Consider the following 18,440-nt stretch of genomic DNA (forward strand, 5'->3'; position numbering starts at 1 on the left):
TCAGCATTATTTAAAATAAAAATCACAGATGCACTGTGTTAGGCAAAACAACGGCAGTAGCTCAGGAGGTAGAGCGCTCGTCTTGGGATCAAGGCATCCCAGTTCGGATCCCGGCTTGTCCGTGTTACATGTCCAAGTGTCCTTGGTTAAGACACTGAACCCCCAATACCCCCAATAAGCAGGTTAGCGTCTTACATGGCTGCAATACAAGGCCACTATTGGGAAATGTGAAGCACACTGTAAAGTGCATCAACAGTTATTTTACAGTCAAATCTTCTGCATCCCTGAATCAGTCTGAGCCTCCAAAGAGGGCCCCAGTCTTCCGCTTAACAGACCCACACACCCGTGACCAGGCAAAATGGTAGTGGGGATGTAGCTCAGTGGTAGAGCGCATGCTTCGCATGTATGAGGTCCCGGGTTCAATCCCCAGCATCTCCATCATTTTTTCAGAAATGCAAATCAAAAATAGGAAGCTGTCAGGTTGAAAAACAGGTCACACTAAATTGCGATTGGTCCTAATAGTTTTGCATGTATAAGGTCCTGAGTTTGATTCCCATCATCTACAGTTACAATGGTAGTAAACTAACAACATTTACGTTTCTCTGTTTCAGTTGCCAGCTCTCAGTGCTCTTAAGTGGGGATGTAGTGGTAGAGCGCATGCTTTGCTTGTATGAGGTCCGAAGTTCAATTCCTAGCATCTCCATCATTTTTGAGAAATGCATATACAAAAAAGAAGTGTCAGGTTCAAAACAGGTGACACTAAATTGCGATTAGTCCCAACAGTTTTTCATGTATCAGGTCCTGAGTTTGATTTCCAGCATCTCCAATTACAACGGTGGTAAACCAACACCATTTAGGTTACCCTTTATCAATTGCCAGCTCACAATGTCTCAAAGTGGGCATGTAGCTCATTGGTAGAGCGCATGTTTCACAAGCGTGAGGTCCTGGGTTCAATCCCCAGCATCTCCATCTTACCAGCTCAGTAGCCTAGATGGTAGGGCGCCCGCTTTGAGACTGGGAGGTCGCTGGTTCGTGCCTCGGCCGAGTCATACCTAAGACTTATAACATTGGTAAAATGGCGGCGCCCTCTGTTGGCTGCGGCTGCATCGGCTCGCTACAACGGGTCAGGTGTATCGTCATTTCGTTCTTACAAAGGAAATTATTATTAAATTATTATCGTTGAGAAATGCATATCCAAAAAAGGAAGCATTGCAAGTATGAGGTCCACAGTTAGATTCCCGTCACCTCCAATGATATTTTGCATGTATGAGGTCCGGGGTTCAATCCCCAGCATCTCCGTCGTTTCTTTGAAAAATGCGTGTCGAAAAAAGGGAAGCTGTCAGTTTCAAAAAAATCTGACTGAATTGTCATTAGTCCTGGTATATTTTTGCATGTAATTGGTAGCTCAGTGGTAGAGCGCATGATTCGCCTGTATGAGGTTTTTGGTTCAATCCCTAGTATTTTCAATTTTTTTGTCGGAGAAATGCATGTAAAAAAAAGGAAGCTGTCAGGTTAAAGAAAAATCCAACTAAATTGCCATTAGTCCTAATAGCTTTTTGCATGCATGAGGTCCTGAGTTCGATTCCCAGCATCTCCAATTACAATGGTAGTAAACTTACAACATTTTAAGTTTTTCTTGATCAGTTGCAAGTGTAACTGACATGCTGTCACTACGGTTGACTGTTTAAACCTACCTCTAATATTTATGACCTGGTAATAACACAATAAGATAATAGTGACAACAGAGCCATGACAAGATTTTCCTGGGGAAAGTCATCAGACGCAGCCCCCTGTGGTAGTGCCAAAAGAGGCATCTCTCCAGGTTTCAAAGTGGGGATGTAGCTCAGAGGTAGTGCACATGCTTTACACAAATGTGGCCTTGGGTTCAAACCCAAGCTTCTGTTATTTCATCGGAGAAATGCATATCAAAAAAGGAAGCTGAACAACATAGTCATGACAGGATGATTATTTTTTGAAAAACATTAAACGCAATCCTTCGTGGTACTGTCAAAAGAGCTAGTCCTCTGGGTCCACTAAGTGTCAGTGGGGATGTATCTCAGTGGTAGAATCCATGCTTTACATGTGCGATGTCCTGGATTCAATCCCCAGTATCTCCAATTAATACTGAATAATATTAAATAATTAACTTTCCTTTTCAGATTTAAGTAAGTTGACAAACAAACTCGTAGCTATTTGCGCCATTCAGTAACAAAAAAGAAATTAGCTCTCAGTTTGTGAAAGGCTGGTGACCCCTGGAAAAAAAGTGTCACAGTACTCTGGATATTGCCCCGGAGAATAAAAAATTCCAAGCGTTTCATAATGTACACCAATTATTGTAGGCACATGTCTAAAACCAGAAAGCGCAAGAGCTATGTCATTCAGACCGCAGACTTTTGACGTCCCAGTGTAATTTTCCGTCTGTAGTAAAAGGCAAAACTAGTTTTGTGATGGTAGTGAATGAAATATTTTCAACTCACTTTGGTAGGCGGAGTATGGCATCAGAAACGGCATGGAAATTATTGTTGGCAAGTTTCAGCGTCGTCAATCTAGACGGTAGCTGCTCCAGGAAACCTGCAGGGGATAATTATCTCTCAGAATAACATGTCGATTTCTCACCTCCAGTCACTCACTTATTTTGTTGGATGAGGCGGTGAAAACGTCCAATTTGGGGCAGGCCATCAGAAAGCCGGGCGAGATCTCAGTCACTGCGTTTTTACTCACGTCCAGAAGTTTGATTTCGGGGAGGCGAGGCGGGGGAAGACCGAGCTCCGTCACGTGGTTTCTGAGGACGAAAGCTGACAATTAATGTGGGCAGACTACGGCCCACGGGTTTTTAATCTGGACCGTTGTATGTAAAGTTTTTTTTTTAATTGTGCTGTGTGGAATTTGGAACTTTTCTCCTCCCTGACGCCATCTTCTGGCGTGTCATCAATGCTCTGTCTAAATCCTTATGTTGCACGTGCAAGTACGTGCATTTCTTACACTTACGCAAATAAACGCTCCTTTTTTTAAATCCTTTTTAGTGTTCGATTGTGTTTTTACTGTATTTGAAACGGGCCTTTTCTTACTTTTACCATTTTCATTCTACACTCACAAAAACTGTAATGAGGAGCAAAAATCTCACACAGAGAAAACCCAAGGAAATACAAACTGCAGTTTTGAAATGTTCGTTCTATTTATTAATGCACCTAAAACCTATCTGGCCCTATGTAAAAGCTTAATTTCCCCTTAAACTTAATAGTTATAATGACTAATTGACTTTTAACGGATTATTATATATATATATATATATATACCACAGCCATATCCCCCTAGTGGGAGGTGGCTAGAGTCATTTCTGACTCTTTTTGGGAGATTGATTTAGAGGTGGGGATTCCCAGCCCCCTCGCTCAACCCAACTGAGGTGTTGGGAGTCATTAGGTGACCAAACCCCCCAATTCCAACCTCTAATGCTGAATGCCAAGAAGGGAGGCAACGGGTACCAATGTTTAAGTCTTAGGTATGACTCGGCCGAGGCTTGAACCACAACCTGCCAGTCTCGGGGCGGGCGCCAAACCCCCAAGGCCACCGAGCTGGTGGCCTTGGAAGTAACGGATTATAACCTTTGCAAAATAGTTTCAAACCAGCCATTTTGGAGAGTTTCCTAGCCTAAAATGCCCGATTAAGGTCACAGCATCTCAATTGGATTCAAATCCGGACCATGACCAGAATCCAGAACCTTCATTTTATGTTTTTTTTTCAGCCATTCAGAGGTGGATTTGCTATTGTGTTTCAAATCATTGTACGGCTGCATGATCAAAGAGCGCATGAGTTTGAGGGCATGAACTGATGGCTGGACGTTCTCCTTCAGAATCTTCTGGTAAATACCAGAATTCATTATTCCGTCAATCACAGCTAGTTGTCCTGGTCCTGGGGTAGTAAAGCAGCCCCAGGTCACTACAGTGCCACCACCGTTCTTTGCAGTTGGCATCATGTTCTTATTGTCAAACACTGTGCCATTTTACGCCAGATGTACGCCTTTCAAAAGTTTAATTTCTGACTCATCGGTCCACAGAATGTTTCTCCAAAAGTCTTAAAGATAATCATGATGCATTTTGGCAAATGTGAGAAAACTCTGTGTTCTCTTGTGACAGCAATGTTTTTTGCCTGGGAGTTATTTTTGGCCAGTGTCATTCTGAAAGTGGAGTCAAGAACTGAGATCATTGAGGCCTGCTGTTCATTGGATGTTTTTCGAGGTTCTTTTGTAACTTCCTGGGTGAGCAGTTGTTGCACTCATGGAGTAATATTAGTTGATCAACCACTTCTGGGAGGGTTTGCCACTGTTTCCAGTTTTCTCTATTTGTGGATTATGGCTCTGACAGTGGTTCACTGGAGCCCTATAGCTATAGCTTTCTGACCTTTTCCAGACGGATAGATTTCAAACGATTTTTCTCAAATAACTTCTGGAATTTCTTTGGATCGTGACATGTCAATAGTGTTCTTGATATATTGTAGCTTACTTCACTTTCCTAACAAATTCAATTTAAGGTGATGGCAATCAACTTTGGGTGTGGCCTCTGGAATCTATATCAGCTTTCCCAAAACTGGTTAGTGACAGTTACCTTATCATATAACAAGAGGGGGAAATTGTGTGATATAAAAATTGATTTGATGATCTGAAACCTTTGTGAGTGATAAATATACAAAAACACAGAATTCAGAAAATGGGGAAATACTTTTTCACGGCACTGTATGTGTCCCCTAGGTTGTAGTTTTTCCACCTCGGTTCTAGCGCTCGCTGTTTTTGAAGTTTTACCCTTCTATGAGCAGCTCCTCCAGGAACTCAGCGGCACGACCTAGTTGACGCGGGAAGACTGTCAGCTTGTTGAAGGACACGTTAAGATGCCGCAAAGACGGGCGAGCGGCCGAAGCATCCGAGTTGAGACGTGATCCAATACAGTTTCGTGACACGTTAAGCGTAGCCAGCATCGGCAACGCCAGAAGTTCTGCAGGGAGCGACTGAAGCTGATTGCCCTGCAGGTCCAGTCGGGTAAGGCTGCATAAGCTCTGAACCACAGAAATTTAGAAATACTGTAATCAGGAAACATAACCAGATAATGACCAGATAAACAGTGCAAAGTGTGGATATGTGTTCAGAATCTGAGTGTCACTGACAATATGCATTATTTGACCACTAGATGGTGATGTATTGTGTTTTGCATCAGAAAACAAAACACAAGGAGCAATACCAACAACACAACTCAAACTGACAGAACTGCACATTCCATCCATCTAACACTTATCCTCAGGGTGCTGGAGCTCATCCCAGCCGTCTTTGGGCAGTGGGCAGGGGGACACCTTGAACTGTTTGCCAGCCAGTCCCAGGGCACACAGAGACCGACAACTCACTCGCTCATGCACACCTAAGGACGATTTGGAGCCTCCAATTCACCTGCCATGCATGTTTATGGAAGGAGGGAGGAAGCCGGAGGGCCTGAATGGAATCCACGCAGGCACAGGGAGAACAGGCAAACGTCTCACAGCAAACTTGGAGCTGGATTTCAAGTAAAAGTAGGTCCAACTGTGGATTTCCCCCTTTTTTTATTCTAGGGAAATTAGAAGTCATTATATTTGACAGAAAATGTTTGTATTGTTTAGCACCATCCCGTCGTAAAATAAAACTTCATTTATTAAAATAAAACAGTATTATTCCAAATGAGGGGAGGCACGGCAGCTGACTTGTTAGCGCGACCCTGGCACCAACTTTCCTGTGCGGAGTTTGCATGTTCTCCCCGTGCTTGCGTGGGTTTCCTTTTGGCACTTTTGGTTTCCTCACACATGCCAAAAAACATGCATGTCAGGGAGGATAATGCACTAACCACTCATCCAACACGCCATCATATAAACATTCATGTTTTGAAATACTCATAGGTCGAGAAAATATTATTTAATTTACCATTAAAAAAAAAAGAGAAAAGGGAAGCCTACATAGAGGTCAACCATTTTGCTGCTAAGGGAACCAAAAAAAAAACAAAAAGACTGGGCAAAAAATTGAGAAGTAAAACAGTGGGTTTTGCCCACTTTGAGTCTCTATAGTTTGTATTCTTGTTTCTGGTTTTCAGCACCCCTTTCCATTGCACGACACCGTGCACCAACATCTTGTGGTCATGTGATACACATCGTCCCTTTAAAGACATCCCCAATATCTCTTGTATATTACATGCTATTATTTTTAAATATTTTTGTCCGAATAAGTGTATAAAAAAATCAAATAATTCTTATGAAGAATCCCTCCAGCTTTTGCAACAGGTTCCTACCTGACAGAGCACCGGGGGAAACTCCAGCAGGACATTATGGCTCAGGTCAAGTCTGTGAAGGTGTGTCAGCTGCTGTTGCACCGGCCCGTGATCAATAAGGCACGACAGGCAGTCCAGCTCATTCCCCGAAAGGTCCAGAAGACGGATCCACTCTTTCTCCTTGGGCAAAGCTGACAAGCTTTCCAAAACCCCGAATGCTAGAAATGAAAACGCCTGAAGAACTAGGCCTGGGATCCAAATCTGCCAGCCAGTATTTATGAAAAAATTATAGGGAAAAAAAACACATACTTTTTTGGTGTCTTCCATATCGTCTGTGGGCATGATCCGTGTGCTCGCTGTCAATGGGACCACTCTGTGGGAAACAATTAAAAAGAGTTTTAGTCAGTGTCAATTATTTGGAAACCTTTTTCAAGCAGACAGCTACTTTTTGGTACTACAGTAATTAGCACAAAGGGCACCCAGTTTGAATGCATTTATAAAATAATTTCACTATGTTTTTCCAGGTTAATAATTAAAAGCAGTGTAAGTAGACTTAATCAACTATCCATTAGCCATCCATTATCTGCAACGCTTATCCTCAGTAGGGTCGCGGGGGCGCTGGAGCCCATCCCACCCGACATTGGGCAGTGGACAGGGGACACCCTAAACTGGTTGCCAGCCAGTCGCAGGGTGTAATGATAACTGATTAGGATCACCTATGTCCTTTAACTCACATGTTGTCAGTCCGTCAGCGAACCGCTATTTCTACAAGCCAAGCACTCCGACTCTGACTCCCGTCGGTCCTGCTTTTTGCACCCGTTTTTTACACCCGTCCGTTCCTGATCTCCCCGTTTGTCTCCGGCTACGACCTGTTTTTGGCCCTGACCACATTTGCTCTCCCGTCCCAACTAACGACCCGTTTTTTATCCCGACCACGTTTTTGCTCTCGTGTCCCAGCTATTGACGTGTTTTTTCTGTCCTTGACAGCGCCATCTCCCGCTCCGGAAGATCCACTTCCGCATTCGGAAAACGTTCCGATTGTGTGAGCGACTTGCCTCCCGCGTCCAGCGAGCACCGGATAGTGGGCGCTGCCTTTCCTCTTTATCTCAAAAAACTTGTGAGAAGCATTACGCGATTGGGTCCACCCTTTGTTCTGGGTTCTGGACATGACAGAGAACTCACTCGCTCATTCACACCTAGGGACATTTTGGACCGCCCAATTAACCTGACGTTGTCGCATGCTTTTGGAATTTGGGAGGAAACGGGAGTGCCCGGAGCAAAGCCACGCAAGAACGAGGAGAACATGCAAACTCAACACAGGAAAGTTAGATCTCATGACCTCAGAACTGTGCCGCACACGCGCTAACCACTGCGCTGCCGTGGTGCCTCAATCAGCTATTATAAAATAATTTTACCAGAAAATCACAGTAACCCAGCACTTGTGAGCAATTTCCATTAGAGACCTCTGGTTTCGTGCGACCGGAAAACATGTGCGTTTGGTCATTTTGAGGAATATTTTCGAACCGCATTAGAAAAAAAAACTTTTAAATTTTTTTTAATTTATCCATTCATAAAACTATCAATTCTCCAGACTGGTATATTCTACTTTAGGACATATTGCTCAGCTTTATAACAATTTCAATAATGTGTGATAAACGAATAATGACTAAAATTGAAATACCTCTGCACTGGCGTGTCTGCGCCGTCCTTGATTCTTAAACATACCCCACCTCAGTTCTTCTGTGGATTTATTATGAGGCCTAACAGAGACCCCTACCAAGGAATCACTCCCTATTACACAAAAAACAATCAATATCACCTCACACAGGTCGAAAAATGCACCTTCTCCATTCACCGTCACTCTCCAAGTCATCGAGGAAAGGTCCTTCGTCCAAGGAAAGGAAGCTGAAGCTGGAATCGTCGCTCTCGTCCGAGATGTAACCAGACGTCAGGCAGGGATCCCCGAGAGACTTTAGAGGTGCTCCAAGAGTCCTGGAGCGCTGTAAGGAGTGTATGTAGCGTGCTAAGCTAGCTCCTTTACCTGCAAGAAAATAAAAACATATTACCAATATTTATTCGTGTATACCGCGCATTTACAAGGTTTTAACGGATTATCATAAAATATTGGATGTCATGGGATTCAAACCTGGGTCACGGCAGGTCAAAGGGCAGAAATTCGATCACTATATCATCATATTATAGATGACTTATGAAAAGGCATTGTGTTTTATTACACGATCACACTATCTTTAGTCACAGAACCAGAGACAAATGTTAATTTTGTTGTGCATCTCACATGTTGCAATGACCGTATTTTAAAAAATCTACTTCCTTTTTATAAATTATCCATACCTCTGGTGGTCCAGTGGTTAGGATATGGAGTCATGACTAACACCACCATGACCTGAGTTTGATTCCAGTTGCTTCATCTGCAAAGTTTTAGCTGAAGAAAAGTGAAACCAAACTTTATACCAATTTCTAATCTCATATTATACATTAGTGCATGTTACAGATATGGTATAACTAGGGCAGGAACCCCTAGACCTTTTGTAGCAGTGAACTACTTTTTGGTTACTTATTGGCACACAAGTTTACCAGTTTGCTATGCACTTCCAAAATAACAAATGATCATGTTATTACTATGTTGTTAGTATATTATTACGTTATTACCAGGTTGTATTTACTAGAGGGGTTAAAAAGGGTCAGTCAACACCTACAACATAATGCCATTTTGACTTGTAAAAAAAGAAAACAAAAATGCAAGTTGTTAGTTGTAAGAGAATTATCGTCTAAATGTGCCTTTTATACCATATTAGATACTTTTATACCCAATATATAATCTTACTTTAATGATCTTTATACGTTCATACTCAATAAGTGTATTTGGAGTTTTCAGGGTCGAGCGCCTTCAAGGTCAAGAGAAAAAGTTCCCAGGCACGGAGGGATGTGCTTCTGATCCAGAAACTAAAGGACACTAGGAGGCCTGCTCGCTGGTTAATCAAGATGGCCTCCTACATTCGAAGCCGCTCGAAAGCTTGATTTTCTTCTCATATATCAACGCTTTGTGTTTACAAAGTTTCACTATACCGATTGCTCATTTATAATACTCGCACGCCATTAGAGACCAAAATTATGAACTGCATTTAAATATGTGACTCCTGTCTAAACCATTTATATTCGTTTCCTGTGTTCATAAACTAATCAGATGTCTAGTTTCATTCTTGTCTTCTGCTAGAGGAGTGTGTGTTCTTCCTTGAGCTGATCCTGGGAGCACGCACCTCCGAATGAAGGGGCTATCAAAAACCTTTTTGACCCAGAGTGTGTTCTTTTCTTCTTTCTGCTGAAATCTCAAGTTTTAACCTTGACATTAGCTATCTGCCATTAAACATTAAAATTAAAAGTGAAGATGCTGGGAATTGAACCCAGGACCGCAGACATGCGAATCATGTGCTCAACCACTGACCTACATCCCCACTGATAAGCTGGTATACAAGTTCGCTAAAAATGAGAGCTACTGTTTTTGTCAGGGTGTACTTGTTAGTCTGCTTAAAACATGCTCGTCAACCACTACAAAATCATGTTAGTTAGACTTGTAACTGAAAAGCAGGGCAACCAGATTGATATAGATTCCTAAAATAACTGTGTCATGATTATGTAGTTATTTCTATGTTACTACCAGGTTGTAATTATTAGAGGTAGGGTTAAAATATGCTCAGTCTACCGCTACAACCTCATGTCAGTTCGAGTTGCAACTGAAAAGTTTCTGGGGGTGCACCTCAGTGAAGATCTCTCCTGGAGCACCAACACTACATCACTGACCAAGAATAAATAACAGTGCCTCTATTTCATGAGCAAACTTTCTACAGAGGAACCATTGAAAGCATCCTTTCCAGCTGCATCACTGTGTAGGGCGGTAGTTGCATCGACTGAAACAGAAAAGCCCTACAACAAATTTTGAGAACAATTGAGAGGATAATCGGTGTTTGACTCCCCTTCCCTTCATGACATCTACACCATCTGCCTCACCCACAAAGTCATCTCTATTGGCAATGATGCAACCCGCACACTGTCTGTTCAGCCTCCTGCCCTGAGGAAAGAGATAGGGAAGCCTCTGCTCCTGGACTACCATGCTCACCAACAGCTTCATACACCAAGCAGTGAGACTACTATTCACACCCAATTGGAAGAAACACACACACTCATGACTATCAAAATAACTACCTCTGCATGCCAACTTGCAGACACCTGCTGCTTGATTTATTATTTGACCTATTTTACCTTTTTGCATTTTACCTTTATTTCTATTATCTCTACTACTGCTGCTGCTGCTTGGAATACTTCACTGTACTGTATGTTGTCTCTTATGTCCTGTATGTCAGTTGAATTACGCATTAGCCTCAAGCTCACGTTGCACTTTTATTTTATCTTATGGATAGAACAGGTTTTTGTGCATCTGCACCTTATTTTTGTCAATGTCTACACATAGGACCGATTGAACCATAGTTTTTAATCCCTTCTATGTCAAGTGCAGCTGAAGAAAATGACAAAAGAGATTGACTTTGAAAAAGAAACGAGTTTTGTACGTTGTGAGCTAGCTGTCAGGACCAGAACGGGGACAGGACCCACTTGTGTTACGTTTCTCTCAGTTTTATTGGGAAGAAGGAAAGGATTGCACACACGATCCGGTGATCGCTGGTCACGGGGAGCCGGTCGCTCTGAACGCGGAACTGGCACTTCCGTGGTGAGCGATGGCGGTGTCGGGAGCGGAAAAACCGTGGTCGAGATCAGCAACGAGTCGATAGCCAGGAGAGGAGAGTCGACGTGGTCAAGATCAAAAAACGGGTCGAAGCCGGTAAACACACAGGAGCCAAAACAGGAATGAGTCAGGATCGAAAAGCTTGCTTAGAGTAAACTGAGGTTCGCAGACGGACTGAAAACAGGTGACAGAAAGGAGTGGGTTAAAATAGTGACAAGGAGCCAATCAGAGTCCGAGGCAGTTGGCGCCAAATGAGCAGGCACAGGTGCTTCTTTTCTAGGATTCTGTAAGAGTAAGAATGGAAATTCAAGTCGATACTTGAGTTATTCGAAAAAAGAATGTTATTGTTCATGTTCCTGGAAATAACATTTTCAACAGTTTTCCTTCTGAGAAAGCACCCAATTGGAATGTGTTCCGAATGCGGAAGTGGATCTTCCGGAGCGGGAGATTGTGGCGTTGAGGACGGAAAAACAGGTCGATAGCCAGTACGGGAGAGCAAAACGTGGCCGGGATCAAAAACAGCTCGTAAACTGGGACGGGAGAGCAAAACGTGGTTGTGTCAAAAAACAGGTCATAGCCGGAGACAAAAGGGGAAATCTGGAACGGATGGGTGGAAAACAGATGCAAAAAGCGGGACCGACAGGAGTCAGATTCAAAGTGATTGCCTTGTAGAAACAGTGGTTCGCAAACGGGCTGACAACAGGCGAGTGAAAGGACGGAGCTTCAGTAGGACGGGGAACTAATCAGGCAGCCCGCAGCGGCTATAGCTTATGAATGACATGTTGACAATATCTGCGTATTATTTGTTATTTCAACATCCATTTTGGCCTGGTCATCCTGGAAGGGGGATTACCTCATGTGCAGTCTCAAGGTTTCTTCATTTTACTTATGTTGAGGTTTTTGAGTTTTTCCTTGCCCTCATGTAGGTTTTAGATCAGGGGAAAGGGTAATAATAGTCTGTAGTTTGCAATAATCTGTCGTCTGTGCAGCCCTTTGAGACTCCTTTTGATAAAGGGCTATATAAATAAACATGACTTGACTTTACTATTGATTTTAATTTGTGGATTTTTTTTCTTCATCTTATTTTGCATTAGAAAAATAAAGATATTTGAAAATATTGGAAAGTGTCATGGTTGCCCATTGCCCTCACTACGCCCCTGCCCGTTTGGCGCCCCTTGTCAGTCCGTCAACGAACCTCTGCACCTGCAAGACGTGTGTTTGGACTCTGTCCGGTATCCTGCTTATGAATCCTGTCCGGTATCGATCCCGTCTATTTCATACTGTTTAATATCTGACTCCAGTCTTCAGTATCCAGTATCGATCCCGTCTGTCTGGTCCTGTCTGATATCTTGCTACAGTCTCCGGTATCCGGTATTGATTCCGCCTGTCTCATCCTGTCTGATATCCTGCACCAGTCTCCAGTATCCGGTATCGATCTCGTAAAGTTTCTATCAGAGCTTTTCTTGTGAAAACCCTGATACGGTTCAGCCCCACCCAGACTGTTTCCAGTGGCACCCGGGTAAATTGAGTTTAAGACAATAAAAAACGTTTGAAAAAAATAATGTACAGGTTTTGGACCATTTACTTACATGTAAATAGGTTGTGAAACATTTAGAAAAGCAGCAAAAGAAAACTAAAAAAATAATTGGCAAAAGAAAAATGCTAACATTGATTTGCTTCTTCCTAGGGGGAAAAAAAAAATCAAAGAAAAGAAAGGACTTCTCACTGCTGTTGTAACGCAGACTCGGCGTCCTCCCTCGTTGAGCCAACAGGGGGCAGAGCCAAGTGGAGTCCAGGCGTCCCAGACGGAAACCGCCCAGGCACAAGGCGTTATTGTTGAGGTCCAGGCCCAGACGGCCTAGAAGCTGGATGACCATTGGTCCGTCGCCACGCTTCACACTGACGGCTAGCGCTCGCCTAAGATGCTGCTCGTGAGCACCTTGGCTCAATAGCAGTTCCACCAGTTCCAGGGGACCTCCCTTCTCACATACCTAGATTTGTCACAGAATAGATACTGGGGTTAAGATTAGGACTGTAGTTAACATTTCCATTTGTAAGTAATTCATCAGTGTAGTGTACTGTGATGCATGACAAAAGTTGCACTGCAGAAGGAAATAGGACATGCTAGCCGGAGAGGAAAGAAGGCTTTGTCGACTCGGCTCAAGTGGGCTAAAAGGAGTTCATTTCAATTCAAAATGATAATCAGAGAGGTGACATGCCCTGGTCATTTTGCCTCCAAAATAATCCGTTTTTAACAATTAAATACATGTTTTAAAAAAAAAAAAAAAAACAACAACTATCTTCTAGAACTGAAAATTACTTTAGAAAATGCATAAACTCAAATAATAATACCCACAAAGGTGGGTTGACCTATACCATTGAGATAGAGTCAGGAGTTAGGGTAGGGTTAGGGTAGGGTTAGGGTATGGTATTAAGGCCGGGTTAGGGCATTAAGGTGTTAGCAGGTTAGGGGGCCGTGGTTAGTTTTTGTTAGGGTAGGGTTAGGGAAGGGGTATGGTTGGGTTAAGTATGTTTATGGGGGTTAGGGTTAAGGATAGGGTAGGGTTCGTTGGTTAGGGTTAGGCTTTTGGAAGGGTTATGATTTGGGGTGAAGGGTAAGAGGGGTTAGGATTATGTCACGGTTGTCATGGCGCCCAATAGGCCCCGCCCGTGTGGCGCCATCTGCAGCATGTTGACACATTGGCTCCCTGTCTGTATTTAAACTCTGTCCTGTCAGTCCCCTTTTGTTGGTCCGTCTGCAAATCTCTGTTTTTACACAGCAAGCCCTTTTTCGCCTGTCCCGTTTTTTGCTCCTGTTTGTCTCCCGCTACGATATGTTTTGATCCCGTCCCTAATTACAACCTGTTTTGATCTCGACCACGTCTGTTCTCCCGTCCCGAATTACGACCTGTTTTGATCTCGACCACGTCTATTCTCCCGTCCCGAATAACGATCCGTTTTTGTTCTCGACCACGTCTCCTCTCCTCTCCTGGCTTTTGACTTGTTTCCGATCCCGACCACGTTTTTGCTCTTCTATTCCGGCTACTAACCCATTTTTTTCGTTCCCGACACCGCCATCGCTCGCCACAAAAGTCCCACTTCCACGTTCAGAGAAACCTGCTCCCCGCTACCAGCGATCACCTGATCGTGTGTGCAATCATTTCCCTTCTTTCCAATAAAACTGAGAGAAACGTTACGCGAGTGGGTCCTGTTTCCGTTCTGGTTCTGACAGTTTATGATTAGAGTTCAACACAAATACAGAAAGTCTAAAATTTAAGACAATAAAAAACTGTCAAAATTGTCAAAAAGCTGAAAAAAAACAAGTGAACGATTATTTCTTTATTTAAACAGTCGACAATTCCACATACTTGAAATCGTAGAAACATATAGACAATTCTATTTTATTTCATTTTTAGTTGCTGCACTTCTTGTTTGTATTTTGTATAACTTCCTTTCATTAAGGCGACATATCCCCTGCCACATCACGGTTTTTGTGATTGTTTTTAAGCATAAACGTTTCAAACCATCCATAAAATAATCGTTTTCTCACCTGATAAATTAGAGACTCTGTTTTTGTCTTCTTGTTGACATCAGCCCCGAGTTCGATCAGACACTCTGCCATGACGGTGTTTCCATCCTCGCAGGATTTTTCCAGCATAACATAGTGCAACTCTGGATTGGCGCACATTTTGGACAGAGCCAAGCAAGCTGACCGACGCAGCTAGAGGAAAAAAAATAGATATTGTTCCTGCTTCAGTCTCAAAATGTCAATTGAAGTCCCGTACTGGATTCTTGCCGTGCTCAGGAATCTCCGACTCTCTGAGGTGTTGGAATATCTGCCTGTCAAAGTCTTCCCTCTGCAGTTCCAAAGCTGATTCCGAGCAGACATCCAGCATCCTTAGCGCCACCTGGAAGCACTACAGTGTAGAGACCCAACCACAAATTGATTAATCGGCAATTAGTTGATTGTCAAATTCAACGCCAACTTGTTTTATAATTTAATAAATCAATAATAACTGTCTTGCCCGTTGGCCAAATGCATATTATGTGTCACGGTTGCCATGGCGCCCAATTGGCCCCGTCCGTGTGGCGCTAGCTGTGGCTCGTTGACAGATTGGGTTTCCGTCTATTTAAGCTCAGTGCTCTCACGAGATCGATACTGGATACCTGACAGGACTGGACAGGCGGGACAGATACCGAATACTGGAGACACGAGCAGGATACCGGACAGGACGGGCAAGGCGGGATTGATACCGGATACAGGATACCGGACAGGACGGAACAGACGGGATCGATACCGGATACAGGATACAAGAGCAGGATATCGGAAAGGACGGGATAGAGTCAAAATGCAAGAGGTTTGTTGATGGATTGAAAAGGAGTGAATGAGAGCACTGAGTTTAAATAGAAAGGGAGCCAATCAGGCAACGAGCAGCAGCTGGAGCCAGACGAGCAGGCACAGGTAAGGGCAATGGGCAATCGTGACAAATAATTATTTAGAAAGTTGATTGCAAAATTGTGTAATAACCACATTTTCATGTCAGTTTGTAAGTAAACATTATATTATAATATTACATTTTATTCAGATAAAGTAGCTTTGAAAAGAAAAAATCTCTAGAAATACTACTGCATAACTATTAAAGAAAGACTGCAAGAATACAACAGAAATACTATTTTCGTAATACTTTGAAAATATAATATTACAGGGGTACAACTACAGTAATACTATAATACAGAAAATCCTACCAAAGAAGTTGTGACAGAAATACTTAAAAAATACTACTGCTATAATCCTACAAAAAATACTACAGATATAATACTAAAATGCTACACAAATATGACATCAGAAATACTACAAAATATGAGTACAAAATCCTGAAAAGATACTACTATGGAAATACTAAAGAAATTAATCCACAGATATACAACTAAACACTACAATAGTAATTCCATAGTAAAAGTACTGCTACAAAAATTTTACGACAAAAATACTACACAAATGTATATAGTGGGCGAAGTTTCTTTTTAGACAATGTTCGGGGATATTGCGAGATATTGTGAATAGATTTTTTTTTAGAAATAATTCACTATTACCAGAATTAAAATCAATTGATTTGGGTGTAAATGGCTCACAATGTGCAGTACCTTGAGCAGTATATCATAATCCTCCTTGTACTGGCTCAGAGTGGCCACTAGGACTGAGGCCAAGATAGGAACAATCATTCTGGAGAGCTTCTTCTTGGCTACCAGGTAGCTGAGCAAGGTCAGACCCCAGTAGTGAATTTCTATTGAGGAAGCGTATTTTTTCGTATGATTATATTTGTTTTTCATATCAAATTCTTTTTTTAAACGCACCTCGATCTTGAGGGAACATCTGCAAGGTGTGGAGCACCGTGTCAATGGCCCCCTGCTGGCAGAGTAGATCTACTGCACCAGAGCAGTCGGCCAGGGCGGAAAGCACCTTAAGGCCGTAAACTTGAATGGTGGGACATCTGATGAACTAAATACATACAAGTCATAGACTTCAAAAACACAAACATAAACCGTTTGGGTCAAAGATGGACAGATATACTACCGTAAATTCCGGACTATAAACCGCTACTTTTTTCCCAAACGTTCAACCCTGCGGCTCATTCAGTGATGCGGCCAATTTATGTAATTTTTCTAACAGCTGCCAGCGGCGCTCGAGTACAAAAGGTAAGATTTAGACCGGTGGAATATATGCGCCGAGGAAGACTGCAACTTCTTAGCTTGTGCACAGATTAAATTAGCGTAGACATATCCTCATCATGCAAATTGAAAAAAAAAAGGCACATGACGCAGCTTTCAAGCTGACGCAATCGAGCAGTCCGATAAAGAAGGAAACAGAGCTACTGCACGTAAACTTTACTTTGCAAGCGTGTTGCTAGCGTGTTTTTGAATAAGAGAGCGTGGGACGACGTCTATACGACAAAGTCTCTTTCCCATACTGAAGGAAGACGACTTTAAAGTCAGTTATAAGGAGGAAGATGAGGACGGTTTACCGTGATTTCTACATGTACAGTATGTTTTTTTAACAGATCCGTTTACTGTGTTGCGAGCGTGTTGCTAGTAACGTTTTGCTACTCTTCACAGGCACGGATTGGGATGAAAGTTATAATATTATTATTAAAGCTTTGAAAACTCTCTCAGTGTACCGTCTTTCTTTGTAAATATGTGTAACCATGTATAATATGCATTTGCAACTGTATATTTTTGTAATGTATTTATTTTAGAGACTTATTCTGATATGTTTTCCACAGGCGAATCAAAAAGAAGGGGCGAAAACAACGGGGGCTGACGGGAAGTGGAGTAAAGGTGAGACGTGTTTGAGGACGCAGCGGACAATAGTGGATATACATTTTTCCCACCCTTACCTTTGGAAATATACATTTCTTTCCCTTGGATTATTTTCAATGGGACCCGGACTCTGCAGGTCTGCATCAAACGTTAGGTACCGGTATCATTTTCCCTTTTATTTTGCCGGCTGTGTTTTTTAGACTGTGTACTTTATATTCAGTTACAATCGCGGGACATAAAGTCGGGTTTGGGTTAATTTTGTGATTGTGTTACATGTTATAATGTGGGTGCATGCGGCTTATATACAGGCGCGGCTTGTGTAAGTACAAAAGCGGTTATCCTCTTAAAATGTGGTGAGTGCGGCTTATAATCAGGTGCGCTCTATAGTCCGGAATTTACGGTACTTGGAATACAGTAGACCCCGAGGATACGGCCTTCCCTGCCTCATGACCTTTTTCACTTTACTGTGTGGAATAAGAGGTTGTTTTGGACCCCTTATTACGGCATTTCCCCAACAATACAACATCAACAATAAATGATTTTGCGTACCTCAAAATGAACAAAATTCAAATTGTTGTGTTTGTGCATATGACATGCTTGTCTGCTGTTGATGGAAGTCATATAAAATGCTGGTCGGCTATTGGTTTACATCCCAGCATCATGGAATTAACAGTATGTTATTGGCTGAGAACTACCTCCTACAATTCCTTTGTCTCTACTTTCAGTTCACAATCTCATGCGTCTTCATAAAGAATTTGCTCGTCTGTGATATACAACTGTATTTTTTTGCACTGTGTTTGTTCGCTATGGGTCCCAAAGCTTGCATTTACCCAAAAGGGAGAATGTAACCAATCAGCAATTGGGAGCATTATTAAAAATAAGAAGGCCATTGAAGCCTGGAAATCTTCTAAGGGCATGAAAATCAGTTTTATTTTTAATCCGTCATCATCGTATCCCCCCCTTTGCATCCACCCGCACTCCACTCAACCAGCTCGAGTCAGGACCATTCTTTAAGATTTTAAGCCAAATTATCAGATTTTGTGTGGGTTTTACGTACTTAACCATTTTTTAGGTTGTTTTCGATGATTTTG

At 42.4% G+C, this 18,440-nt stretch overlaps 1 protein-coding gene and 1 non-coding gene across 2 annotated transcripts in view; one reads left to right on the forward strand and one right to left on the reverse strand.

Annotated features, from left to right (window-relative positions):
• lrrk2 (leucine-rich repeat kinase 2) overlaps window positions 1–18,440 on the reverse strand; it is an 83,709-nt gene that overhangs the window by 37,091 nt on the left and 28,178 nt on the right. Inside the window, exons 14-25 of the mRNA XM_088340458.1 lie at window positions 16,387–16,531; window positions 16,177–16,316; window positions 14,817–14,948; window positions 14,582–14,752; window positions 12,758–13,022; window positions 8,131–8,316; window positions 7,957–8,066; window positions 6,585–6,648; window positions 6,297–6,493; window positions 4,796–5,046; window positions 2,631–2,782; window positions 2,478–2,571 (exon numbers count right to left, since the gene is read on the reverse strand). Of these exons, the coding sequence (XP_088196584.1) occupies window positions 2,478–2,571; window positions 2,631–2,782; window positions 4,796–5,046; window positions 6,297–6,493; window positions 6,585–6,648; window positions 7,957–8,066; window positions 8,131–8,316; window positions 12,758–13,022; window positions 14,582–14,752; window positions 14,817–14,948; window positions 16,177–16,316; window positions 16,387–16,531 (1,907 nt within the window). The remainder of the gene's footprint in view (window positions 1–2,477; window positions 2,572–2,630; window positions 2,783–4,795; window positions 5,047–6,296; window positions 6,494–6,584; window positions 6,649–7,956; window positions 8,067–8,130; window positions 8,317–12,757; window positions 13,023–14,581; window positions 14,753–14,816; window positions 14,949–16,176; window positions 16,317–16,386; window positions 16,532–18,440) is intronic.
• Window positions 367–438, forward strand: trnaa-cgc (transfer RNA alanine (anticodon CGC)). The gene has a single exon. It is a non-coding gene; the product is annotated as a tRNA-Ala (tRNA).

Source organism: Urocampus carinirostris, chromosome 7 (assembly GCF_059441175.1).
Source record: "Urocampus carinirostris isolate Australia breed hairy pipefish chromosome 7, RoL_Ucar_1.0, whole genome shotgun sequence".
Taxonomy (NCBI): Eukaryota; Metazoa; Chordata; class Actinopteri; order Syngnathiformes; family Syngnathidae; genus Urocampus; species Urocampus carinirostris.